Genomic DNA, 22,151 nt, shown 5'->3' with positions numbered 1-22,151 from the left:
CGAGGGAAACGTATTGACACGCTACAATGTTTGAAGTGGAGATTTTCAAACATTTGGGTAGTTTTCGAGCAATTCTTCCAAAATTATTAGAAAAATGATTTTTCGAGAGGTCATTTTTGGCCAAAAACGTACCCCAACTTTAGACATCTGCCCAAATAACAGGATTTGTTCTAGGAACGAGATTTTTTCAGCGAAGTCATCTTAATATGTCCCCTACACAACCCTTTCAAAAGAATTCATTTTCATTGAGAAGAACCTGAGAAATGGTAAAATCCGTAAAAAATCACTTTGACCCAATCTCACCCCCCAGACCCAATGTCACCCCCACTGACGGTACATTCAATATGTTAAACTGCCTTACCCAAAGCGGTCTCAGTCTCAGATGGTAGTCCCAGATGTCCCCTACAAGCTGCAGGTCAAACCGAGTTGATATCTGGGTGGAACACTTTTTTATTTCAGTTTGAAATTATGCTATTTTTTCACTAAAATGCCAATAACTCCCTTTAGAATTAACCAATCGGGATGCCCTACCCTGAATTTTGAAACTAAATTGAATTTTGCCTAAGTTATAGCCTTTTTAAGATTTTTGACGTTTTTGAACCACCAAACTTTGTGTCCCGATTTGTCCCACTTCCCGTTGACCTAGAGTGCTCATATTTTGGCCAGATGCTAGTTTTATATGTACAAACAACCCCTGAAAATTTCAGGCAGATTGGTGAGGTCTAAACGACGTCAATTCTGGCTGACAAAATTTAACCTCACTTTATTTTCGTGTACGTATACGCATTACATACGCACGTAGATTACTTTATTGAAAATAAATATCTTTTTCAAGACAAAAAGCTATCTGGAATAAATAAAAAAATCCAACATTTCTGAGGAAAGCTAACGAAATCAACTATACTTCGTTAAAGTCATCCCGCTTAACGTCCGGAATTCTTTTTTTTATAACTTCCATTCCTGAAAACGGGATTCCGTATATTGTAACAGAATCAAAGGGACCTTATACTTACCCCCAAACATCACTTTTAACGCTACTCAGCAGTGGAGATTTCTCAACTTTCAACCCGAAAAAAGAAACAAATTTTGCAGTAAATTGTCAAATTTCATGATCATGTAATTTATTTGCAAATTCAATGTTTCCGTTTCACATTTGTTCTCTTCCATCTTGCATTAAGGTGCTACCATAGCTTTTTCTGTGTTTGTTTTTTTTTATAACTACTCATTTATCATTCAGTAAAAATTAATAATTCTTCATTCAATTTTGCTTTAGTTATATGCCTGCACGCGCCAAACGTCGTTCAGCTCGATTCTTCTTTTCGTTACGTTCGCGATTTTCACTTTTCCACACCTTTCTGGGTTTATTATTATTTTTTTAATCTTGCACGTTTCCTTCCGCTCAATCTACTACAGAGACCAAAAAAGAGTGTTGCGTTGTGTGTGTTGTTTTTTTTTGTTTATTCTAAAGTAAGCAACACACGTTCGAAATGCCTTGTTTAGTTGATTCTCTCCCCCGGCCACACGCGATTAAACCTGTTTAGTCGTCTAAAACTATAACCGATTCGATTGGTTGATTTATTTTGCTGGTTGGGGCGGAGGGTGTGGCTAATCAAAATATGCGCAATTTTCTAAAGATTTGAATGCAGCGATGATGAATTTAAACCTGGGCAGCGCGCCGAAGAGAAAGCAATGCAAAATGCCCTAGCAGAGTTAGGTGAAAAGATAAATAGATTTTATTGTTAAAAGAGAGAGAGTGACTTGACTTCAATATCACACAAGAGATAATAAACAAAGTGGACAGACTTTGAGACACAAATCATTTGAGGGAAGAAACTCCAGTTTGGATAACCAGATCGCTTTTATTTTGCAGGAAAGAAAACAGAAAGGATTGTTGAATTCGGGGTGTTCGCTCACTTTGGAGTCTTCAAACTCTCGCCAGTGTACGGTGTGTGTTAGTGTTTGCACTCTTAAAAATTACTTCTCAGTGTAGGTGTAAGTGTAGTTGTGTGTGTGTGTGTCTGTGTGCTCACTACCTATCTCTCCTTTTTATCACCTAGGGCAAAATGTAGCGCACGTACGGAATCTCGACGTCGTTCCCGTCCGAGTCGTTGCAGCAAATCTCAAAGACCAGGGCGCGCACGTGCGGCTCGATGCTCTTCTTCGAGACGCGCCGCACCACCTCGGACATGTTGAGCGCGAGCCGTTCCGCCTTCTTGTCCTTGGCCATGAAGAACGCGTACAGCATGCAGACACCTTGCGACAGCATCGTAATCTCCAGCTTGTGCTCGTTCTCAAAGTGGTCCAGGAACTGCTTCAGCGTCATCTCGCCCTGCACCTCAAAGCGGTCCCACAGCGTCCAGTCCTTGTCGTAGTAGGTCTGCTTCTTGGCCTGGATCGGCTCCGAGAAGGTGCAGAACGGCAGCGCCAGGTTGATGAAGCCGTTCTTGAAGCGCTCCAGCGTGTTGAATCTGTCGGAAGAAAAATAAAATTCTGTCAAAATTTCAACGCACAGCGCAACGCCTACCGCGACCAAAACTCCGCCCGTTGCTATGCGTGAGCAATGAAAAACATAAATAGCTGCGCGCGCGCTTGGCAACGCCCCCCTTGGTAACGAATCAACAAGCCGAAAAGGTATATACCCGAGTGCACCCCTACCAAACCCCTCATTCCCAAACTGGAGATGGCGGCGTACGGTCGTATTCTACTATTTCTAATACGCAATTTCTTTTCTCTCTTTCTAGCGCACCGCATGGGTGTCTGGCGGCCCCGGCCAGCCCTGGCCTATGACCCGAATGTCGAATCGGGCATCCGGGATGATGACGATGACGATGACGATGACCTGGCAGAACTCGCAGTGGCCTATTTCGAGCGGCTCAACGAGCTAGACCGCGCGTCAGTGGTTCACGAACCGAGATCGCTAGCGGAACTCGCTTTCGCAGCGATCCCGGTTACGGAACCACTCGACGATTGGACCTCTAATCAGGTTTACTATTTCGGACCTGCTGGGGTGATTCTGGAAACGGAATCACTCTCAGATCAAAATTCTTTAACTAACTATTTCGTTCCTAGCAATTCGATCGCATCCGTGGTGGATCCGGCACTGCCGGGTCCATCATGGGTTTTCCAAATTCCAAATGAAAACTATTTTGACCAACCCGTGGTGGATCCGCCGGAGTCGAATCCAACCTCGGCTATCAAAATTCCTCTTGAAATTGATTTGGACCTACCTGAGGTGGATTCGACTCCGCTGGATCTACCATCGGGAATCGAAATTCTCCCTGAAAACATTATTTTGGCACATCCAGCGGCAATTCCAACCGAGGAATTGTCCGCTAATCCAAATTTCAAAGTTGAAACATTTGGCAACTGTCAAAGTCAAAGTGGTTTACCACGGTTGCTGAGATTGCGATATTCTAAATTTTCAGTTTTTTCAAAGTATTTAACTAGTTTTTGCGTTTGTTCGTTGGTTGCTATTCTTTTTATTGTTGAGTCTGTTTGAAAAGTAGTCTAGTGAGATTTTTGGCATGTTTTCAAAATTTTGCGTGACTTTGTAGTTTGTTGTTAGTTTGTTATAGCTGGTTTTATTCTCTTTTATTTTTGTTTTTGTTTTTCCTCAGATGGAAACCTCGCCACCTATCAGGACTGGAAAACCAAATCTTTTTGGTAACACAGAGGTAATTGTATGTAGTAACACGGTTTGGTAATATTTATTCTAACCTATTTGTTTTACGTTTATCTTCCTCAGATTTGATCGCTGCTTATCGGATTCATTCGGTCCTCGACGGGAGATTGAAGGAGCTTTGGGGTGTGACGACATTTACCAATGAACTGTAACCTGCCTTTTTTTGATGAAATAAAGCTTGGATGTCACCGATATTGTTATTGTTGTTTTTATTTTAGACTTAAAAAGTTGGTCCGCAACAGATAGTTTTGTTTTAAAGTTGTATTTAATATGAAAAAAAAACTATGAGGATTTAACGAGGGCGGTAGAATTTCTCTTTCACCTCTAAATAAAAATGAATTTAAAAAACATGTGGGCTCGACCACAAAATAAGACATTAAACATGAGAAATCTAAATATTACTAAACTGCCCCTGATCATAAATGTCCCATATGCATTTTCATCGATTTCGAGTTATTGCTTGTCCACGATCCATACAAAAAAGTTTTTTTTTGTATGGACAATTGTCCACGAGGGGGGGGGGGGGCGGGGGGAGGTAACAGATTCCCAAAAAAGTGTCCACGTGGTTTATGGATGGTCCCGGTACATGTTTGGGTTGATTTACAAATCTTTAGATTTTTCGAAAATTTTCTATGTTTAATTTTTTTTCGCTAATATTTTTGTTTTGTCAAATCTTTCATTTTTTGAAAATTAATGATTAAAAAACAACTGAACTAGTGTAAAATGCATTTTTTTTAGAATTGAGCTGTATCAGCACAAGCCAAGTGCGATACAAACTATACTCTCCCATAATAATTTCCGTTGGTGCCTTCCTCTCATTTATAGAGTAATTCCAACCCCCCTAAAGTGTCCACATTGTTTATGGATCTCTAATCTAATAAGGCCGTTGCAAATATTTTACAAAGTTTATGTCGTCGTCGTCGTCCCCCCCCCCCCCCCCTTCAAAATTGGTGTGAAAAATCAGGGAGCAAAAAAATTTTTTTTTTCCAAAAAACTTCAAAATTTTCATGCAAATAGAAGTCTAATCAACTGAAAAGAATCTAAACTGCTATGCATTGATAATCATATTGAGCATGGTTTGTTTAAAAATGATTAGCATTTTTATAAAATTCCAATGTACAGCACCTTAAAAAAAATATTTTTCGCAAAAAATAAAATTTTCGTCAATATTTAGATATTTTGGAAACTAATTATGACAAAACAACTGGACAGGTGTGTAATGCATTTTAAAACACTTTTTACATTAAAATGTTGAAACCATGGTTCGTAATTTAAATGTTTATACTATTATTTTTCAGGGTCGCTATTCACCATTAAAATGAGAAAATTCTCAAAAATGTATGGAAAAAAGCCGAAATTTCAATATTCCTCCAAAAAGTGCCGTTAAATGTATCGGGTCATTGTCAAGTGTGGGTAACCCTGACGAGTTATAAGTAATTTAAAGAAGACGTTTTTGCATGAAAAAAAAAGTTTCAACATCTTTGTCTAAAACCTAAAAAAATAATTACTTTTTCAAAACAACCAATGCGCCATGGGTTTCCTATGTACGTAGGACCTTTTGAAAAAATAAGCGAGAAGTCTCCCAATTTTGCGCCGTACTCACCCTTGCGCCAGCTTGTACAGCTCGAGCGACACGCAGCCGGCGACCAGCGAGGTGGTCGTCGCGATGGCCGGCATAATCTTGCCCGCAATCAGCTTCGACTTGTGCCGATCCGCCGGCGGAATCTTGTAGTTTGCGGCACGCAGGTTCGACGCCGCCACGATAAAGTCCATGTGCAGATTGTTGTCGTCGTCCTTTTCGAACTCGAGCGGCGTGACGGTGAAGTCGAGCCGTCCGAGCGAGGCCAGCTCGTCGCGGAGCCGGGTGATGCGGTCCTTGTCCAGCTCGTCGCCGCTGGCACCGTTGGCCTCGGCCTGCATGGCCGCGTCCGTAACGGCGATCTTGACGCCCGATTTCGGCACGAAGACGGGGACCTGCAGGAGGGGGATTTCGATGATTAGATGGTGTTGAGTTCAGGATGAGGCACTGTTTTGCAGCTTGGTTGGTACAAACGCCATCGTAGCGAGCAGTTTGTAGTTAATTGACCGCAAAAACTTTGCTGTTCCTACCCTAATAGTAGACGCCGGACGAGGGATTCCGTCCGCGTCCCATGGATAAGTAGGAATGAGATTCGAAGCTTCTTCAACCTACCTGAACCTTGCTCACAAGGCCGGCGATGGCCGCACGGTCTCGCAGCTGCGGAATTCCGTACACGGCCGCGCGCAGATTGGCCGTCGCAAACACGTAGTCCAGATGCATGGCGTTGTCCACGTTGAACGGGATCGGCTCCGGACAGCGCTTCGGCCCCGACCAGAACGGCTGCCCCGAGGACGTCTGCTGGTCCGGCGGGAAGTTGAACAGCAGCTGGCTGATCTGGTTCGCGTACTGCTCCTGGAAGTGGAACCGGGCCCACTTGACGCAGTCCTCGATCGACTTTGGACGCTCGTCGATGAGGGCAGTCTAACAAGGGAGGAAAAGAAACAATCGATCAGCAAACCCTTCAACGAAAGTATCCAGACAAGACTCGAACCTTAACCGATTCCAGCGCCTCGAGCGGCTGGCAGCCGGGCAGCTTGAGCGTGCGCTCGATGAACGTCGGATCCGAGATGTACTGGGCGGCGTTCGCGGCCGACTGCTTGAAGATGCCCTCGAACATGTCACGGGCCCACTGCAGCGTGTGCTCGATCGCGTTCGGGAAGTTCTTCAGCGTGCAGATCGGGATCGACTTCTCCGGCGGGTCCTGCGACGAGCTGTACGACTCCGTCAGGAACGGGACGACCACCTGGAGTGGAAAGGGTTTTTGTGTTATGGTAAATTTACAGTGACTTTGTCTTAAAATAAGAGTTGATCCTTTTTTGTCATCTTTTACTGCATTGAACTTCATTCGTCGTCTTGTTACATCGTTCAGATTTTATTCTTCATCATTTGTCGGAGACCAACGGACCTCCTCCACTGCTATGCCGACGGCCGTTGCCTTACAAACTGCTTGTAGCCATTTCTAAATTGGTTCACGTTGCTCATTATCAACGCAGCCTCTGGAAGCTGGTTGTACAGTTTGAAAACTTGTAGTACTGCGTACACGCTTTCCTCCAGTTCTGCAATCTGAGATCGCCAGGTCTTCTAGTGTCATGCCCATGGAAATCATTTCCGCATACATCAAGTAATGTGGTATCATCCTTTCCTTCACACAAAAAAACAAAGGCAAGTGTGTTGTACATTCCAGCATGTTTCGTCTCGGCGTCAGTCGATCACATCCAAGGATGATCTCTGCTCTGGACTTTTTAAAGTAGCCGTTTCGCACAGGATCGATAAACAGTAGTCAAAGTGTGGAGCTATCAGCGATTGCTGTTAAATAGCGGTTAATTCTACACAGAACTCCAGACTTTCGTGCTGCTTTCCTGAAAGAAGTGTAATTGTTGTGTTCGTTGAAGTTCAGTTTTTCGGCCAGCATGACTTCGAGCCACCATAAACTTTGTCTTTGCAATGTTCCGCTGCAGCTTCTTCCGCTTTAACCATTCCGAGAATCCGACCAGCTCTTCGTCGATCTTGTTTTTTTATTTTATTTTTTTATTCTTTGTCCTCTATCTTAGCCTATACCCTAACTGGCTCATTCGACCATGCCATCACGGAGCTGTGCGTCTATTTATAGATCCGAGATCTATTGTTCTTCGTCTTGATGGTAGATGATGATCTCCTGGGGGTCTTGTTGGAAGAGTCTTCCTTCCTTCCTTCACTCGTTGTCGTCGATCTCGTTGTTTCTTCTAGAAATTCCGCGGCGTCAGCTCGTGATTCATCCTACTCCTCTATACATTGTGAATCGCTGAAAAGAAATTCTACAACCTTCCACTCTATTCGTGCATCATTAAAAAAGGATCAACTCCTCACTCACAAACCTCACCAACCAAACCCACCTGAATATTGCCCATGGTTCCCAGCGTGCCCGACTCGAGCAGCGGCTTGCGATAATACACACAGCGACGATCCATGTAGATGCGCGCGTCAATGTTATCCAGCGCGTTCGCCACGCCATCCAGCCGCTCGAAGAACGTATCGTCGTAGACCTTCTCCGTCTCAACGCCGACCCGGTTCTCGTGCGAGGTCACGTTAATGTCCCCGTTCATGCGCTTGACGGCGAGCGCCGCGACCCGCGACTTGGGCTGCTGCACGTCGTGCGGGCGGAACAGGAACTGCCTGTTCAGGTTGCTCTTCTCGATCAGATCCATGTCGGTGACGATGATCTCGCCGCCCTCCTTCGACGCCACCCCGATCATGGCAAAGTTCTTGAGCAGCTCGCACCCGATCGCACCGGCGCCCACGATAAAGTACTTCAGCTGGCCGAGCACGTCCTGGAACTTGCGCCCAAACACGGCAATCTGGCCGTCGTAACGCGACCCAACCGGGGCGCACTCTTCCTCGGTCAAACCACCCTCCGGCAGACATTCGATGGCGTCGAACGAGAAGTACTGGTAGATCGGTGTGAACTTCCCAGTGCAAGCCTTCATGACCTCCTGCGCGGTAATTCCTCCGATCGCCCCGTTCATCGGGCACAGATCTCCCGAGCAGACCTTGGCAAACGTAGTCAGCATGCCCTCGTTGATCTCCTCCACCTTGAGCTCCTTGGCGCGCTCCTTGCACAGCTCGACGAACTGCGCCGCGTCCTCAACGCTCCACGGACGGGGCAGCCGACCGCCGTTCTTCTCCTGGAAGCGGCCCAACACGGTGAACGCCAGCTGCGTGTTCTGCGGGTGGTCCCACTTGGAGAAGTCCGACATGATGAACTCGGGCGCGTTTTCCGCCTCCGCCAGCGGCTTGAACGAGATCTGCTTGGGCATCTTGACCTGGGTCACGATTCCACCCCGCACGTACGCCGTGTTCTTGGACGTGTCGCCGATGCTGAACGTGTACGGGCCCAGCACCTTGATCTTGATCGGATCGCATCCGTTCAGCTCGGTCATGCCTTCGACCTGGAGAGGGGGGAAAAGGAAACAGGTCATTATTTAACTGGCCAGTTATTGGTGTCACGCAATGCCGTTTTAGTTGCAGATGATAGCACTCTCTTTCTATTGGATTACCCAGAAACATACATTTGAAGAAGGTGTGTGCGCGGTGTCGTGATGGATTGTCTATCGATTTTTGTTGTTGTTTTCCTACTTGTTGACGTGTTTAAAGCTAAACAACAAATTATTTAATTCATGGCGTTGACTGAAAGGGCATGCCAACACAAAGAGTTCATGCAAATAGAAAAAGGGAAAATCTATAATTCAGTATTTCCACTACTCTCCTTCTCGCCGGCCAGGCAGTACTGAGTAAAAATTAGCGCGAATAAGATTCGTTGTAACGTGTTTAGTTTGAATACGAATTTTCAAATAACTTCTATTTTTTTCAATACAAAAAATCAAGGATCGAGCATGAGCAGCATACAAAAAAATCACAAAAATAAATTCAGTTTATCTCTTTGAATAATTCAAAGAAATGTTCGTGTTTGAAATAATGCAAAACAAGGTTAAATTAGATAAAATTTTAGTTAAAATTTACCAAACCAGAATTAGTAACAAAACAGAATCTGGTTGCTAGTTTGCCAACCGTAACTGACAGCCCAGTTCTAAATGACAGCAAATATACTTGTCAAACAAAATAGTATTTCAACAAACTTCTTTTCAAAAAACTAACTGAGATGTATTTTTGCTTTACAACAAGGCGCTTGGAATATTTTGAATTAAATTTGAACAAAATTTTCTGAAACCGTAGAAAAATTTGCTGAATTGACCAAAAAATAAAGCAAAAATGACAAAAATATATTTTTTTGTGCGATTAAGAAAATGCTACGCGAAAGTGATTAATAAATTTAATTCCAAGATGGCGTCCAGAATTTGTCACAGAACACGCATTTAATGTTAACCTTGCACATCAACCAGAGCCTTTGCACCAAGATTTTTAGTATCTTCAAAACCACGGGAACCATCAATATTTTGTTTGATTCATCCACTAAAGTACTGTTTGTAAAACGACTATTTTTATTTTATCGACTATTTTTACAACAAGATTGTAGCATTTTTTATTGAAATAAGAAGACAACAACTTGTTTGCTGTGCACTCTTAAGGAGGTATTAGACTATGACATACAAACAAAACCGCACTTTTTCGTGTTTGGCAAATTAGCAAACAAAGCACAATGTATGCAGGCTGACGTTTCAACGAACAGATGCAGACAAACAAACAGAGCAGACAAAACTGGCAAAATGCCAAAAAGTACGAGTTTATTTGTTTGTTTGCCATAGTCTAATATCTGCTATAAAAGTTAAAAATAATAATAAATAAAGCAAAATGCGATTTTTCTTGTCTATAATTCGATTATCCAAAGTCCAGGGTTGTTACGGAAAAGTCGAGAAAAAATCCGCGCCAGATCCGCGCCGAACCCAAAACCCAATCCGCCCGAAATCCGCGCCATATAAAAAAAAATCGCGACAAACAAAGAAGAGAGTAACATAATGAATGAAATTTTAAACGAAAAAGAATAATACAGAAGGCATTTGGATCAGTACCGTTGATCAGTTGTGGATTCATATCCCACCTGTACCAAATGGAACCCTTTTTGCAATTTCTGAAACAATATTAGCATTTTTTGCAACACTTTTAATATCGTTGCTTTAAAAACAAATTCAGGAAAAAAATTTAAATTCGAAAATTTAAAAAAATTAAAACCATAAAATAAATCACCAATTTATAAAATCTAGGGATTTACTACTTTCTCGCCAAAACTTTACTCTGGAAAATCGAAACACGAAATTTCTATTATTATTATTTTCTTATCTAAATTTCTCTAAACAAAAATATGACTCCGAAAATGATCCGAACTAAAAAAACAGCAAAAAAAATTAATAATTTAATAATTTGATAATTAAATAATTTAAAAATTAAATAATCAAATAATTTCATAATTTAATAATTTAATAATTTAATAATTTAATAATTAAATAATTAAATAATTTAATAATTTAATAATTTAATAATTTAATAATTTAATAATTTAATAATTTAATAATTTAATAATTTAATAATTTAATAATTTAATAATTTAATAATTTAATTTTTTTTTTGATGGGGTGGGGTGATCCAGCCGCACATCGTTGATGTCGAAACCTCTAAACTGGGCCCCCGTCCTGTCACGTCCGTCAGTAGTCTTGTCGTACATTACAACTAGAATCAGATCTGCCAATGAATTAGTACACTTCGTTCGTTTTCGTTTTACGGAGCAAGGTGGGGGACGCGGCCTCAAGTCAGTCCAAGTCCGGTTTCTTGTGGAAAAAAGGGTAGTGGCCGAACTAGTATTGCATACCAAATGAACACCACCGGAAGATATAGGGGATCGGGAGGGGGGAGGTGAAAGAAAATTAGTGTTGATGTGAGTAGTAAGAACTTGGATGATTTGAGCAGTTACGGTAATCTAAGTTTAACACTGAATAAAGAAAATCTGAAATTGTGATTCAAAGTAAGAAGGCCCGGAATAAATTAAATTAATAGTTAATTAAATAAGAAAATGTAACTAATCGGAGATCTATACAAAAGAAACCTATGATGTATTCCAAATTTAAAGGAAATAAAAAATACTAGAGAAAAAAAGATGAAAACTAACTGCCGACCTGTCACGTCCGTCAATAGTCTTGTCGTACATTACAACTAGAAACAGATCTGCCAATGAAATGTTACACTTCGTTCAAATCAACTAATCATTTCAGTCCAATTATTCATCGACGGAAAACTATCTAACTTTAATCAACAACCTAAACTAAACTGTCTGAAAGTAAATTTAATCTCAAATCCCCGAATGTTTTATTATAACGCCAAATAAGGTAAAGGATCTTGTTTTTAAACCGGTCTTGCCGCTTCCAAAAACCAATAAACATAAATGAACAGTTCATAAGTTGAACACTAGTAATTAAGACGACTATTTCATGCCATTCATTTCATTAGGGCATAGAGCTTTGCAAACAAGAGTGCATCTCTATTATACCTTATGTAAACTGTCATTTGAGTGAAGGAGACACACTCCTGTTCACAAAACCCATGCGCCCTTTTGAAATGTTAGGCTCCATTTGATCGTCAAGGCTCCAGTAGACCCTCGATTCGCAACAATGGTCGATACAACCATAATCCGAAAACCTTTAGTTCAACAGATTAACGAATTTTGTCCGATATCATCGCACTATTGATTGACCGAGACTCTATGGAAATTTTGACATATCAAAATGCTACGTAATAATATTATTTTTTAAAATAAATTTCAAAATCTATTCTATCCTACAATGCCTAGAAGAGGCCTCTGTTTCTGTTGTGAGTAAGCGCTGGTTTCAGAGTTCATTTTTCAATTTAAAAGGGGTGGGAGACGACTAATTTGCTTCATGAACTCCTACTCGGCCTTGGGACCACCTCTTAAGACACTGATGGCTCCTAGCTAGGAATTAAACCTAGACACAGCGTCGAGGCCCGCTTCGCATGGCAAAAATGTTGGCTGGGGGGAAGTGATATTATCACGAAATTTTATTTTAAAGCCAACATTGCTAACGGCGTCGAGGTCCTTACTCATGCCCAAGGCTGCCAATGAATTAGTACACTTCGACCAAATAAACACTGACGCTGTATGGATCTGACTCTAGAATAAAAGCACAGTTGTGTGTTATTCATAAGTCCAAAATGTTCAATTATTCAGATAAGTCCAAATTTTCATTTGCGGATAACTACCTAACTAGAATTGAATACAAGATTTGAAGTAACCTATCCGAAAGCTACTCTTCTCTCAAATACCCGACATTTTAATTAATAGCCAAAAAATCTAGAACGTTTCTTTTAAAACCTGTCTGGCCTCTTTAAAAAAAAAACAAAAAAAAAATAGATTAACAGTTCATATTTTACAAGTCGTGAATTGAAAAAGAGACGACCATTTGATTGTCAGAATTCCAGTAGATCCTCAATTCGCAACAATGATCGATACAATCATAATCCGACAACCGTTAGTTCAACAGATCAACGAATTTGGTCCGATATCATTTCACTATTGATTGATCGAGACTCTACGGAAATTTTGACAAATCAGAATGGTTTTTATGCTACTTGAATGAAAATCACCGATTCTGATAGAATTACTAAATTCACTATTACTAATTTTGTCACTAAATAACTAAAGGCAAAATTAGTTAAAATCCTAAATAGTTAAAATCCTAAATTCTACAAAAACTAAATTTTTAAAAACCCGCATCCTAACCTGACAACCACATTAAGATAGGGAAAAATCACATATCGATAGCGGTGTGCTCTAATGTTCTAACTGAAAATTGGGCCAAAATGAGTTAATGATGCCATCTTTTAGCTAATTAAATTCCCTACAAAACGCTTCTAACAGATCTGAAAAATTCGTTTCCTACGCGGAGATATCGCCTTGCAACCATTTGTACTAACTGACATTTTCGAACGCATCATGGATGTGCTCTCTTATTTTCCATCATGGCTTGACCTTTTGAAAACACGCAAATCCATAAAAATACGATTACACTATAATATTATGGTAAATTGCCAGGTGTCCTTACTAGTTTGAGCAATATTATGGAGCACTATTTTGGAAGGCAAATAGCACAAGTGTGCACATTTGGAAGCGAGATGGAATTATCAGTTAGGTGAAGTGTCCCTAGTCCCTAGTTAAAATGGTTTAGTGGAGTAGTTTTTTTTTTGTTTGGACGACCCATTGATTAGGATTACTGTACTTAGGTTCTGTAGGTTAGTTTAAAATGTTGTTACGTAGTTTTCTTTGTATGGACGACCCCTACAGTTGTGCTAAGAGTGCACAACGATTGAAGAATGTTTCAAATTGGACTTTTGGGTTAGGCTAAGTGGGTAATGGGTTGGGGAAAAATGTTGTTACGTCGTTTTTTTATCATGGACGACCCCTTCAGTTGAGCTAGGAGTGCACAACGACTTGAAGAATATTTCAAACTGGACTTTTGGGTTGGACTAAGTGAGTAATGGGTTGGGGAAAATTATTGTTACGTCGTTTTTTTTGCATGGACGACCCCTTCAGTTGTGCTAGGAGTGCACAACGACTTGAAGAATGTTAAAATTTGACTTTTAGGTTGGGCTAAGTGAGTAATGGGTTGGGGAATAATGTTGTTACGTCGTTTTTTTTTCGTGGACGACCCCTTCAGTTGTGCTAAGAGTGCACAACGACTTGAAGAATATTTCAAACTGGACTTTTGGGTTGGGCTAAGTGGGCAATGGGTTGGGGAAAAATGTTGTTACGTCGTTATTTTTTTGCATTGACGACCCCTGTACGTGAGCTAGGAGTGCACAACGACTTGAAAAATGTTTCAAACTGGACTTTTAGGTTGGGCTAAGTGGGTATGGGTTGGGGAAAAATGTTGTTACGTCGTTTTTTATCATGAACGACCCCTTCAGTTGTGCTAGGAGTGCACAACGACTTGAAGAATATTTCAAAATGGACTTTTGGGTTGGGATAAGTGGGCATTGGGTTGGGGAAAATTATTGTTACGTCGTTTTTTTACCTGGACGACCCCTACAGTTGTGCTAAGAGTGCACAACGACTTGAAGAATGTTTCAAATTGGACTTTCTTCAAGTCGTTGTGCACTCCTAGCTCAACTGAAGGGGTCGTCCATGCAAAAAAACGACGTAACAACATTTTTCCCCAACCCACATCCACTTAGCCCAACCCAAAAGTCCAATTTGAAACATTCTTCAAATCGTTGTGCACTCTTAGCTCAACTGTAGGGGTCGTCCAGGCAAAAAAAACGACGTAACAACATTTTTCCCCAACCCATTACCCACTTAGCCCAACCTAAAAGGAAAATTTTAACATTCTTCAAGTCGTTGTGCACTCCTAGCTCAACTGAAGGGGTCGTCCATGCAAAAAAAAACGACGTAACAATATTTTTCCCCAACCCATACCCACTTAGCCCAACCCAAAAGTCCAATTTAATATTCTTCAAGTCGTTGTGCACTCTTAGCTCAACTGTAGGGGTCGTCCAGGCAAAAAAAACGACGTTACAACATTTTTCCCCAACCTATTACCCACTTAGCCAACCTAAAAGGCAAATTTTAACATTCTTCAAGTCGTTGTGCACTCCTAGCTCAACTGAAGGGGTCGTCCATGCAAAAAAAACGACGTAACAACATCTCCCATAGTTGATGTGCACACTTGGCACAACTGTATGGGTCGTCCATACTTTAAAATATTACGTTTTTAATTTATTTGGGGCACAATTGTTCTATTCAATACATTCATCGATTCCATTGCATGAGACACACTTGTTCCAACTGCAACTTCGTTTTTGAAAGGTCGTATGATATAATTGAAATAAAATAAACTAGCTAAAAGTTTTTACAACATCATTTTCTTATGTTTTTAGGAATACATCAACCTAGTATTCGTCATAGTTGATGTATTATGGATGGTTTTACAATTATATTCATAAAAAATATTATTTCACTAATTTTTTCATACAAAAATATTGATTTAAATGCTAATTTTTCCAAAAGGTTAATTTTCCTACCAAATTCAAACTTAAATAAGTGTTTGAAAAAAGTTTTGATATAAAATGTTTTTCTTACGCTTAAATTAACCAACTCGTGAAAAAATAACATTGAAACAACTAATTTGAACTATTTTAACAATAAAATTACTTTGCACGATTTTGTACCAAAGCCCTGTGCACGTTTGTGCTAACTCATACAAATTGACTCCCAAAACACACTTGTGCCAATTGCAAGCATGATTTTTTTTCGTATTTTCTCTGCCAAAATTTTTCTAGCATTTCAAAAGTTTTTATATTTCACAATATCTTTAAGTAATGTCAGGTGCATACTTTAAAATTGTTAGAACAATTGTTTGTCGAACAGTTTTCCAGAAACAGTAATTCAAAGTTTAAAAATCGATTTTCTCGCAACTACCAAAATGTCGGTTAGTATAAGAGAGCACACCGCTATCGATATGTAGCGTTTCATTGTACAAATGTGATATTTCCACTATCGGAGAACCTCCTGGTCTCGATGACAGCTTACCGGCCATCGATTAAGCCCTGAGACTGCGTCAAAGTGGGTTCTCGTAGCATGAAGTGGTGTCGTTGTGTAAAAATGGAAGCTTCAGCAATATACTGAAAACTTCGATTTTAATTCCACATCGGATCAAATCATACTCTTTGCCAAACAAACATCAAACCTATGATACTCATTATGACAAAGCCCAGGGAATTTAATAATTTAATGATTTAAATATTTAATAATTTAATAATTTAATAATTTAATAATTTAATAATTTAATAATTTAATAATTTAATAATTTAATAATTTAATAATTTAATAATTTAATGATTTAATAATTTAATAATTACAAATTTAAGAATTTCATAATTTCATTATTTAATTATTTAAAAATTTAATAATTTAATAATTTATTAATTAATTAATTTAATAATTTGAAAACTTAAGAACTTTCTTAAAAAAATAAAACTTAACAAAAAAATCAATTGCAATAATTTCGTAATTTTTCAATTCAATAATTCGTACTTTTTCACGTTTTTTTGAGTCTGTAAGTTTTCACAATTTCAAATTATGAATTATGTTTCTTTTTTATTTCAAATTGTTGAAGTCCAGATTTCTTATTTTTTGATTTTAACATTACATTTCGCTTTTAGACTGAGATTTTAGCAGATTTCTAAGTGGATTTCGTCATGTTATGATAATTGGGAGTAGAATCAATTCTACCTGAATCAGAGTGGCAACAGAATTTTTATTTTTTTCAATAAACCAAAAAATTAAAAATTTAAATTTGTATATTGAAAAAACATAAAAAATCTAAAAAAATTCATAGCTTCAATTTTTTAAAATTCTGTATTTTTTTAATTTTGTTAATTTAATTTGAATAAAATTGGTGTTTATTTGAATTGTTAAGTAGATGTTTAAAAAAAAATGAGTTGTAATGTTATGTTAAATTAATATAACAAATCTCAATACATTAAAAAAAATCGCTCCTTGAAGATTATTTCAAAGTTTCGTATAAAAAAAAAACAATCAATAATTTTTAGAAGAAAATTTTCTTCATTAACAACTTCTTAGATATTGATGTATTCGCACTCAACGAAAAAGATTGAATTTATTTAATTCCTAATAATATTTTCCTTTGTAATTTGAAAGAAATTCTATCGTTCTCAATTATTTTGTTTATCAAAATTGCTATCCGCGCGAAATCCGCGCCTGAGTAAAATTAGCCAGCAAATCCGCGCCAGATCCGCGCGATACGCTCCATCCACGCGATCCGCGCCGTCCGTAGCAACCCTGAAAGTCCCTCACAAACCTTCGGATAGTCAAACTTCAGATAATCGAAACTTCGTAAAGTATTACCCGAATACAAATTTGAGTATTTCAAATTGCATAAGTTGTTCAATATTACCAAAAATCTACTGAATAGTTTAGACATTTGGAAAAAAAAAATAAATCATTTTGTCCGATTGAACTTTAGCGTTAATAGACTTTATCGATTAAATCAGAATGTAGAAAAGAGGTCACAGAATATTTTCTCCAAAAATAGTATCTGCATTAGTTCTATTATTGCAGAAATAAACGCAATTTTAAAATAAATAGTTAGGTTCGAGTAAAAATTTTAACATAGAGACCACCAAGACCTATGGTTTAAGGGCATCTTCTCGTTTTCAGTTTTAATTATTTTTATCAAATAATTTATAAAAGTCCAATGTGAAATAACTTATAAAATCACGATTCTTTAAAAAACCTTTTCAGAGCCGTTCAAAAGAGCGGCGAACGAAAATGAGCGGCTCCTAAAAAAGAGCGATTTTGCCCACCTCTACGTAGACAGTGCCCTTAGGATCGATTTCTTAGTTGAAACCTAATAAATCCAGAAAAAAATGAGGTAAACATTTAAGAAACATGAACATTGAAAAAAAATAAGAAAAATGAATAAAACTTAAAAATTTGAAAAAGTACTGATTTGGAAGGCATTTTCTTTTCGAATTAGGTAAGTACATATTGCGAAATTTCAAGATTTCAAAGAAGTTATTTTTAACCATTCAAGGTGATATGATCTCATAGTTCATCAGAAGCTAATTGATTTTAACAATCGTTTAACAGATATATGATAATCAAAACTTGATAGACTTCTACAACATTCAAAATGTTGATCAATTGTGTTTTCAAAGTGCGTTTAAAACCTTGAGTAACCTAATCACATTCATCCAGTTGAATTGCTCAAATTTAATCTTATAAAAAACCCCATTAAAGCTTCTTTAAAAAGCAACCTTCAACAGCCCTAAATTTAATTGAACAGTTTTGCGTCTGGCCTTGTGGTGCCAATAAACTCGGCTCAGCCAGCCAGGCAACAACAGTGCACCAGAAAAATAAACAATGCTTCTACGCGGCAAGTACTTGTTTCGCAACTGTATGTCTGAGCTTTTACCCGCCATCGATCGTAACACACTTCTTCCTCGAAGACAACTCAGCCTCAGACAAAGAGGTGGGCAAGTAAGTCGGTGTGAAGGAAGCCCACCCAACGCAACACCTTCTCCCCAAGTTACGATTGATTTTCACCAATTTTAAGTTTATTTTTCCTCTATGACGTCACCTAATTTGCTCGTCCTCTTTTCCACCACCGCCATCAATTTTGTTGCAGAGCGATTTTCTTCTACTACCTACTGCAGCAGTACCCTTTCCTAGAGTGTTTGGGGGTGTTGGAGTGGAGCTCGCGCAAACAACTTTTGCTTTTGCTCTGGACGGCGCGCGTTACGTTTTGCGCTCGTTCATCACCAGCTCAACCATCTCGCCGTAGAAATGGCGATTTTTCACGGTCGTGAGTGCCGCTGGTGAAATTCATGTGTTTTGGGCAAAAGTGAGGCATCTTGTTCCTTGAAACGTTGGCGAGTATGTTGAACAAATTAGTTTTTTTTATCAATAATAATTATTGAAAATGTCTAATGTCTAAAACAGCCCATTCTCAAATGTTTTAAAATCTAGATTGAAATAATCAGGAACTTCCAAAAATTGAGTTAGGATCTCGATGCACTCATTTCGATTGATTCGAAAGTCCTCCTCGAGCATCGTCCACGTCTCGTGCCCGTTGAGAACTACCGGTCTTATCAGCGTTTCGTACATAGTACACGTTGTAATCTGTAGGGTCTTGTGGAGTCCGTAGTAGGCACGACTACCGGTGATGATACGCCTCCGAATTTCTCTGCTGTCACCAACGATCCGAGGTACACAAACTCCTCCACGACCTCGAACTCGTCCCCGTCGATCGTCACGCTCGGTCCTATGCGAGTCCTAAGGGACTTTCGCCACTTCGCCACATTCACCTTCAATCCAACCTTATCCGCTTTCCGCTTCAATTCGGTGTACCTCCTAGTCTCCTCGAACGTTCTGCCGACAATGTCCATGTCGTCGGTCAAGCCTAATGTTGAAACAGAGGCCGGAGATACCGTCGTCTTGTCGCAGTCACTTGCGCGATTCGTTGATTTCACCATCTGATAGTCGCGACATTTCTGGAGGATTTGGCGTAGCAAAAATATATGGTCTTTCGTCGATCTCGAAATCCTTTGCTCGCTCCGACAGACGACAGAAGATGATCTGAGACAGCACTTTGTAGGCCGCGTTGAGACTGGCAATAGCACAGTAGTTCTCTGCCGTTTTACGGCGATATGATGTATACGCCATTTTGGACATTTTCAATTTTATTGTACAGTCTGATAAAGAATCTTAAAAGCTACCTCCTGACGAAAGAATTTTTCAAAAAACTGCTCTGGGGCCCATTTTATTAAGCAAACAAACAATGATGTATACGCCAATTTTACTCATCATGATGTATGTATACATTGAGAATTGCTAGAAGTCAAATTCAATTCTGTTTGAATGTTGATTTAAGGTTTTGGGACCAAATCAAGACTTGGCAATATTTTATTACATTATTTCGATTTAATTCTTAGGGGACGTCCAATAGGCGTCATCCATAAAGTACGTCACGTTCTGTGGGAAGAGGGGGGTTTTGAGTAAGCGTGACATTGCGTGTTAAAAGCATAGGGAAATCGTGACAAAGGGGGGTGGAGTAAATTTTGGCTGATTTTAATGTGACGTACTTAATGGATGACACCTTATCCACATCCACGTAGATACTTTTTTGAAAATTCTAAACCCACCCACCTCCCTTGTGGACAATTGTTCATGCAAAAAAATGTGTTTATGGAGCGTAGACAATCGCTAAGGGAGCGTTCTTTTATTACGTAACGCAAAAAAACGGATTTTTAGACCCCCTCCCCACTAGTAACAAAATTTCCATACAAATTTTAAAAATTTTGTATGGAGCGTAACACGGCCTCCAAACCAACTTTTTGACAGTTTGCTTGCGCTGTTTGTTTGCAGAAACGTCAGCCCGCATGCATTTGGCTTTGTTTGCGAGTTCGGCAAACTGTCAAACACAAAAAAAAGTGCGAGTTTGTTTGTTTCCCATAGTCTAATAGCTCCTTCAGACTTAATTATTCTTTGGTTAGTTCGCAATACGTCGTAACAACAATCGCGTCCTCCGACACTTATTTCGTTTTTCCTCATAAACTATAAAAATTTAATTATTTTTCAGTAAAGAAAAGAGCATTTTTCGGACGTGTTGACAGACAACTCAAAGCTATTTTACAACTGGCGCTTTGGACCTTTTAAAAAATAACCAGAAATTTAATGAAGAAGATTCCAAGGTTTACATCTTGACTAATTAAAATCAACAAAAAAAAATAAATAAAAATGTTAAGAAGGTCTAAATCACTGTAAATTGAATTAAGCTTCGTTTCCTTTTCTAGAATTTTCCGAAACAATTCACAAGCGAGAAAGATTTGATTATCGTCTTCTTATCACCTTTCTCACACATTTTGCAGCAAACTTAAATTCCAACCTATTTAATCAGCTCCATATCATTTCACCAGAATTCGCAATCACGCCTAAAATTCCCCGTAAAACTTTTCCGTGATTTCGTGAACCATTTTCCGTTCACCCCCTCTCAAAACACGCACATCACCGCACATCGCGCGCAGCACCATTTTTCGTCATCGCTTTTAATTTCGTTATGAGTCACAAGAAAAGAAGGGAAAGCGAAAAAAAAACAAGAAACGAAGCCTTCCGGAACAACTCGCGCAGCACACAGAAAATCCGCTTACCTCGGTGAAGGTTACGTAGTCCCCGTCCTCGAAGCCGTGCCGATTCTCGTCCAGGCACGTCACGATGCTCTCCGGGTCGGACGTGATGCTGGCGACCATCGCCGAACCGGGGTTCGCTCCGGTTTGGTCGTACACGGTAAAGTTGGTGCCGAAATCGCAAAAGATTTGCGAAAACAGGCCGCGGGTGTCCGCGATGATGAGGGCAATGTTGTGCCGATGGGTGATTTCGGCGATCCGGTGCTGCTCCGCGGGGGCGGTCAGCGTGAGGACCACACAGCGGAACCGCAGCAGGAAGTCCTCGGTGAGGTCCCCGGTGTACGCACTGGTAGGCACATAGTTGTTGAGTTCGGCCAGCTGGTGGCAGCTCACCTCGGCCCGGTTCCGGCCGACATCGTCCGCAGTCAGATAGAACTGGGACGACAGATCGGCCACGGTGCAAAGCGCTTTGTCATGCAGAGTGACAGATTTGACCCCGCCGAGGATTACGTTTTTCGCGATTTCCACGCCCAGCCCGCCGAGGCCGGAGATGAGCACGTCCGATTTGGCCATCCGCCGCATCGCGTCATGGCCGAGCACGTACAGCTGGCGCGAGTACAGACCCTCGTCGATGTCCTGGTTGCCACCACCAGCCTGGGAACCACCTTCCGGACCCGAACCATTGTTGTTTGCCGTCGACGTCGCCATTTCAACTGCTGCCTCTTCTGACTTTTGCTGCTGCTGCTGCTGTCTTTGCTGCGAAGTTTGGTCGACTACTGCCTCTGCACCACCTTCCTCTACCACTCCACCAGCTGCTCCTACTACTGCCCCAACCTCCTCCGGGCAAGTCGACGAAGAGGGCGGCAGTTTCCGCTTCTTGGCGGCTGGGGGTTCGACGGCGCAGCTGCTCTCACGAACTTCACCACTAGACATTAAGCCGAAATTTTGCTGCTGCTACTTGCTACCTTCGCAGGCCGTGACCAGTCCGAGCCCGCTGGAACCTGCGCCACACAAAACACTTTACCCACGGAACAGAGTCCGAACTAAACCGCAAAAATCCGCACCAAAAGCCCGTCTCTTCCTCACAATCAGCAATCCACACCGGAAATTTAACACCCGGAAGCACACGTCACGGAAACGAAGCACACTCGGGGAATTTCCGCTTGGAACCGGCGTTGGCCAAAAAACACAAAAAAATCTCGCACTCCGTCTGCAGCTGCAGCACACAATCCGACGTCGAGTTCGAGA

The 22,151-nt window shown here is 40.4% G+C and overlaps 2 protein-coding genes across 3 annotated transcripts; one reads left to right on the top strand and one right to left on the bottom strand.

The window, feature by feature from the left end:
• Positions 1-1,092: 1,092 nt before the first annotated feature.
• On the bottom strand, positions 1,093-22,150 carry LOC120427529 (ubiquitin-like modifier-activating enzyme 1). Its single transcript, XM_039592395.2, has 6 exons — positions 20,928-22,150; positions 7,634-8,686; positions 6,253-6,504; positions 5,874-6,182; positions 5,286-5,656; positions 1,093-2,468 (listed from the first exon to the last, which is right to left on the bottom strand). The coding sequence occupies exons 1-6, from the start codon at positions 21,834-21,836 to the stop codon at positions 2,054-2,056; spliced, it is 3,309 nt and encodes a 1,102-aa protein (XP_039448329.1). The 5' UTR covers positions 21,837-22,150; the 3' UTR covers positions 1,093-2,053.
• On the top strand, positions 2,475-4,145 carry LOC128092872 (uncharacterized). 2 transcript variants are annotated; one of them, XM_052707888.1, is made up of 4 exons: positions 2,475-2,631; positions 2,742-2,983; positions 3,618-3,674; positions 3,746-4,145. In XM_052707888.1, the coding sequence occupies exons 2-4, from the start codon at positions 2,750-2,752 to the stop codon at positions 3,749-3,751; spliced, it is 297 nt and encodes a 98-aa protein (XP_052563848.1). In that variant the 5' UTR covers positions 2,475-2,631; positions 2,742-2,749; the 3' UTR covers positions 3,752-4,145. The 2 variants fall into 2 exon arrangements, with proteins under 2 accessions (XP_052563848.1, XP_052563847.1); XM_052707887.1 differs by having other exon boundaries at positions 3,618-4,145.
• Position 22,151: the final 1 nt, after the last annotated feature.

Source organism: Culex pipiens, chromosome 2 (assembly GCF_016801865.2).
Source record: "Culex pipiens pallens isolate TS chromosome 2, TS_CPP_V2, whole genome shotgun sequence".
Taxonomy (NCBI): domain Eukaryota; kingdom Metazoa; phylum Arthropoda; class Insecta; order Diptera; family Culicidae; genus Culex; species Culex pipiens.
Note: the sequence above shows the minus strand (reverse complement) of the source record. Positions and strands in the feature narration are given on the sequence as shown.

Coding starts and splice junctions, on each gene's coding strand:
- LOC120427529 (XM_039592395.2), bottom strand. CDS start 21,836: ATGTCTAGTGGTGAAGTTCGTGAGAGCAGCTGCGCCGTCGAACCCCCA. Junction 6,183..6,252: donor AGGCGCTGGAATCGGTTAAG/GTTCGAGTCTTG, acceptor CTCCCTTGTTAG/ACTGCCCTCATCGACGAGCG. Junction 2,469..5,285: donor CTGTACAAGCTGGCGCAAGG/GTGAGTACGGCG, acceptor TTCTTCCGACAG/ATTCAACACGCTGGAGCGCT.
- LOC128092872 (XM_052707887.1), top strand. CDS start 2,750: ATGGGTGTCTGGCGGCCCCGGCCAGCCCTGGCCTATGACCCGAATGTC. Junction 2,984..3,617: donor ACGATTGGACCTCTAATCAG/GTTTACTATTTC, acceptor GTTTTTCCTCAG/ATGGAAACCTCGCCACCTAT.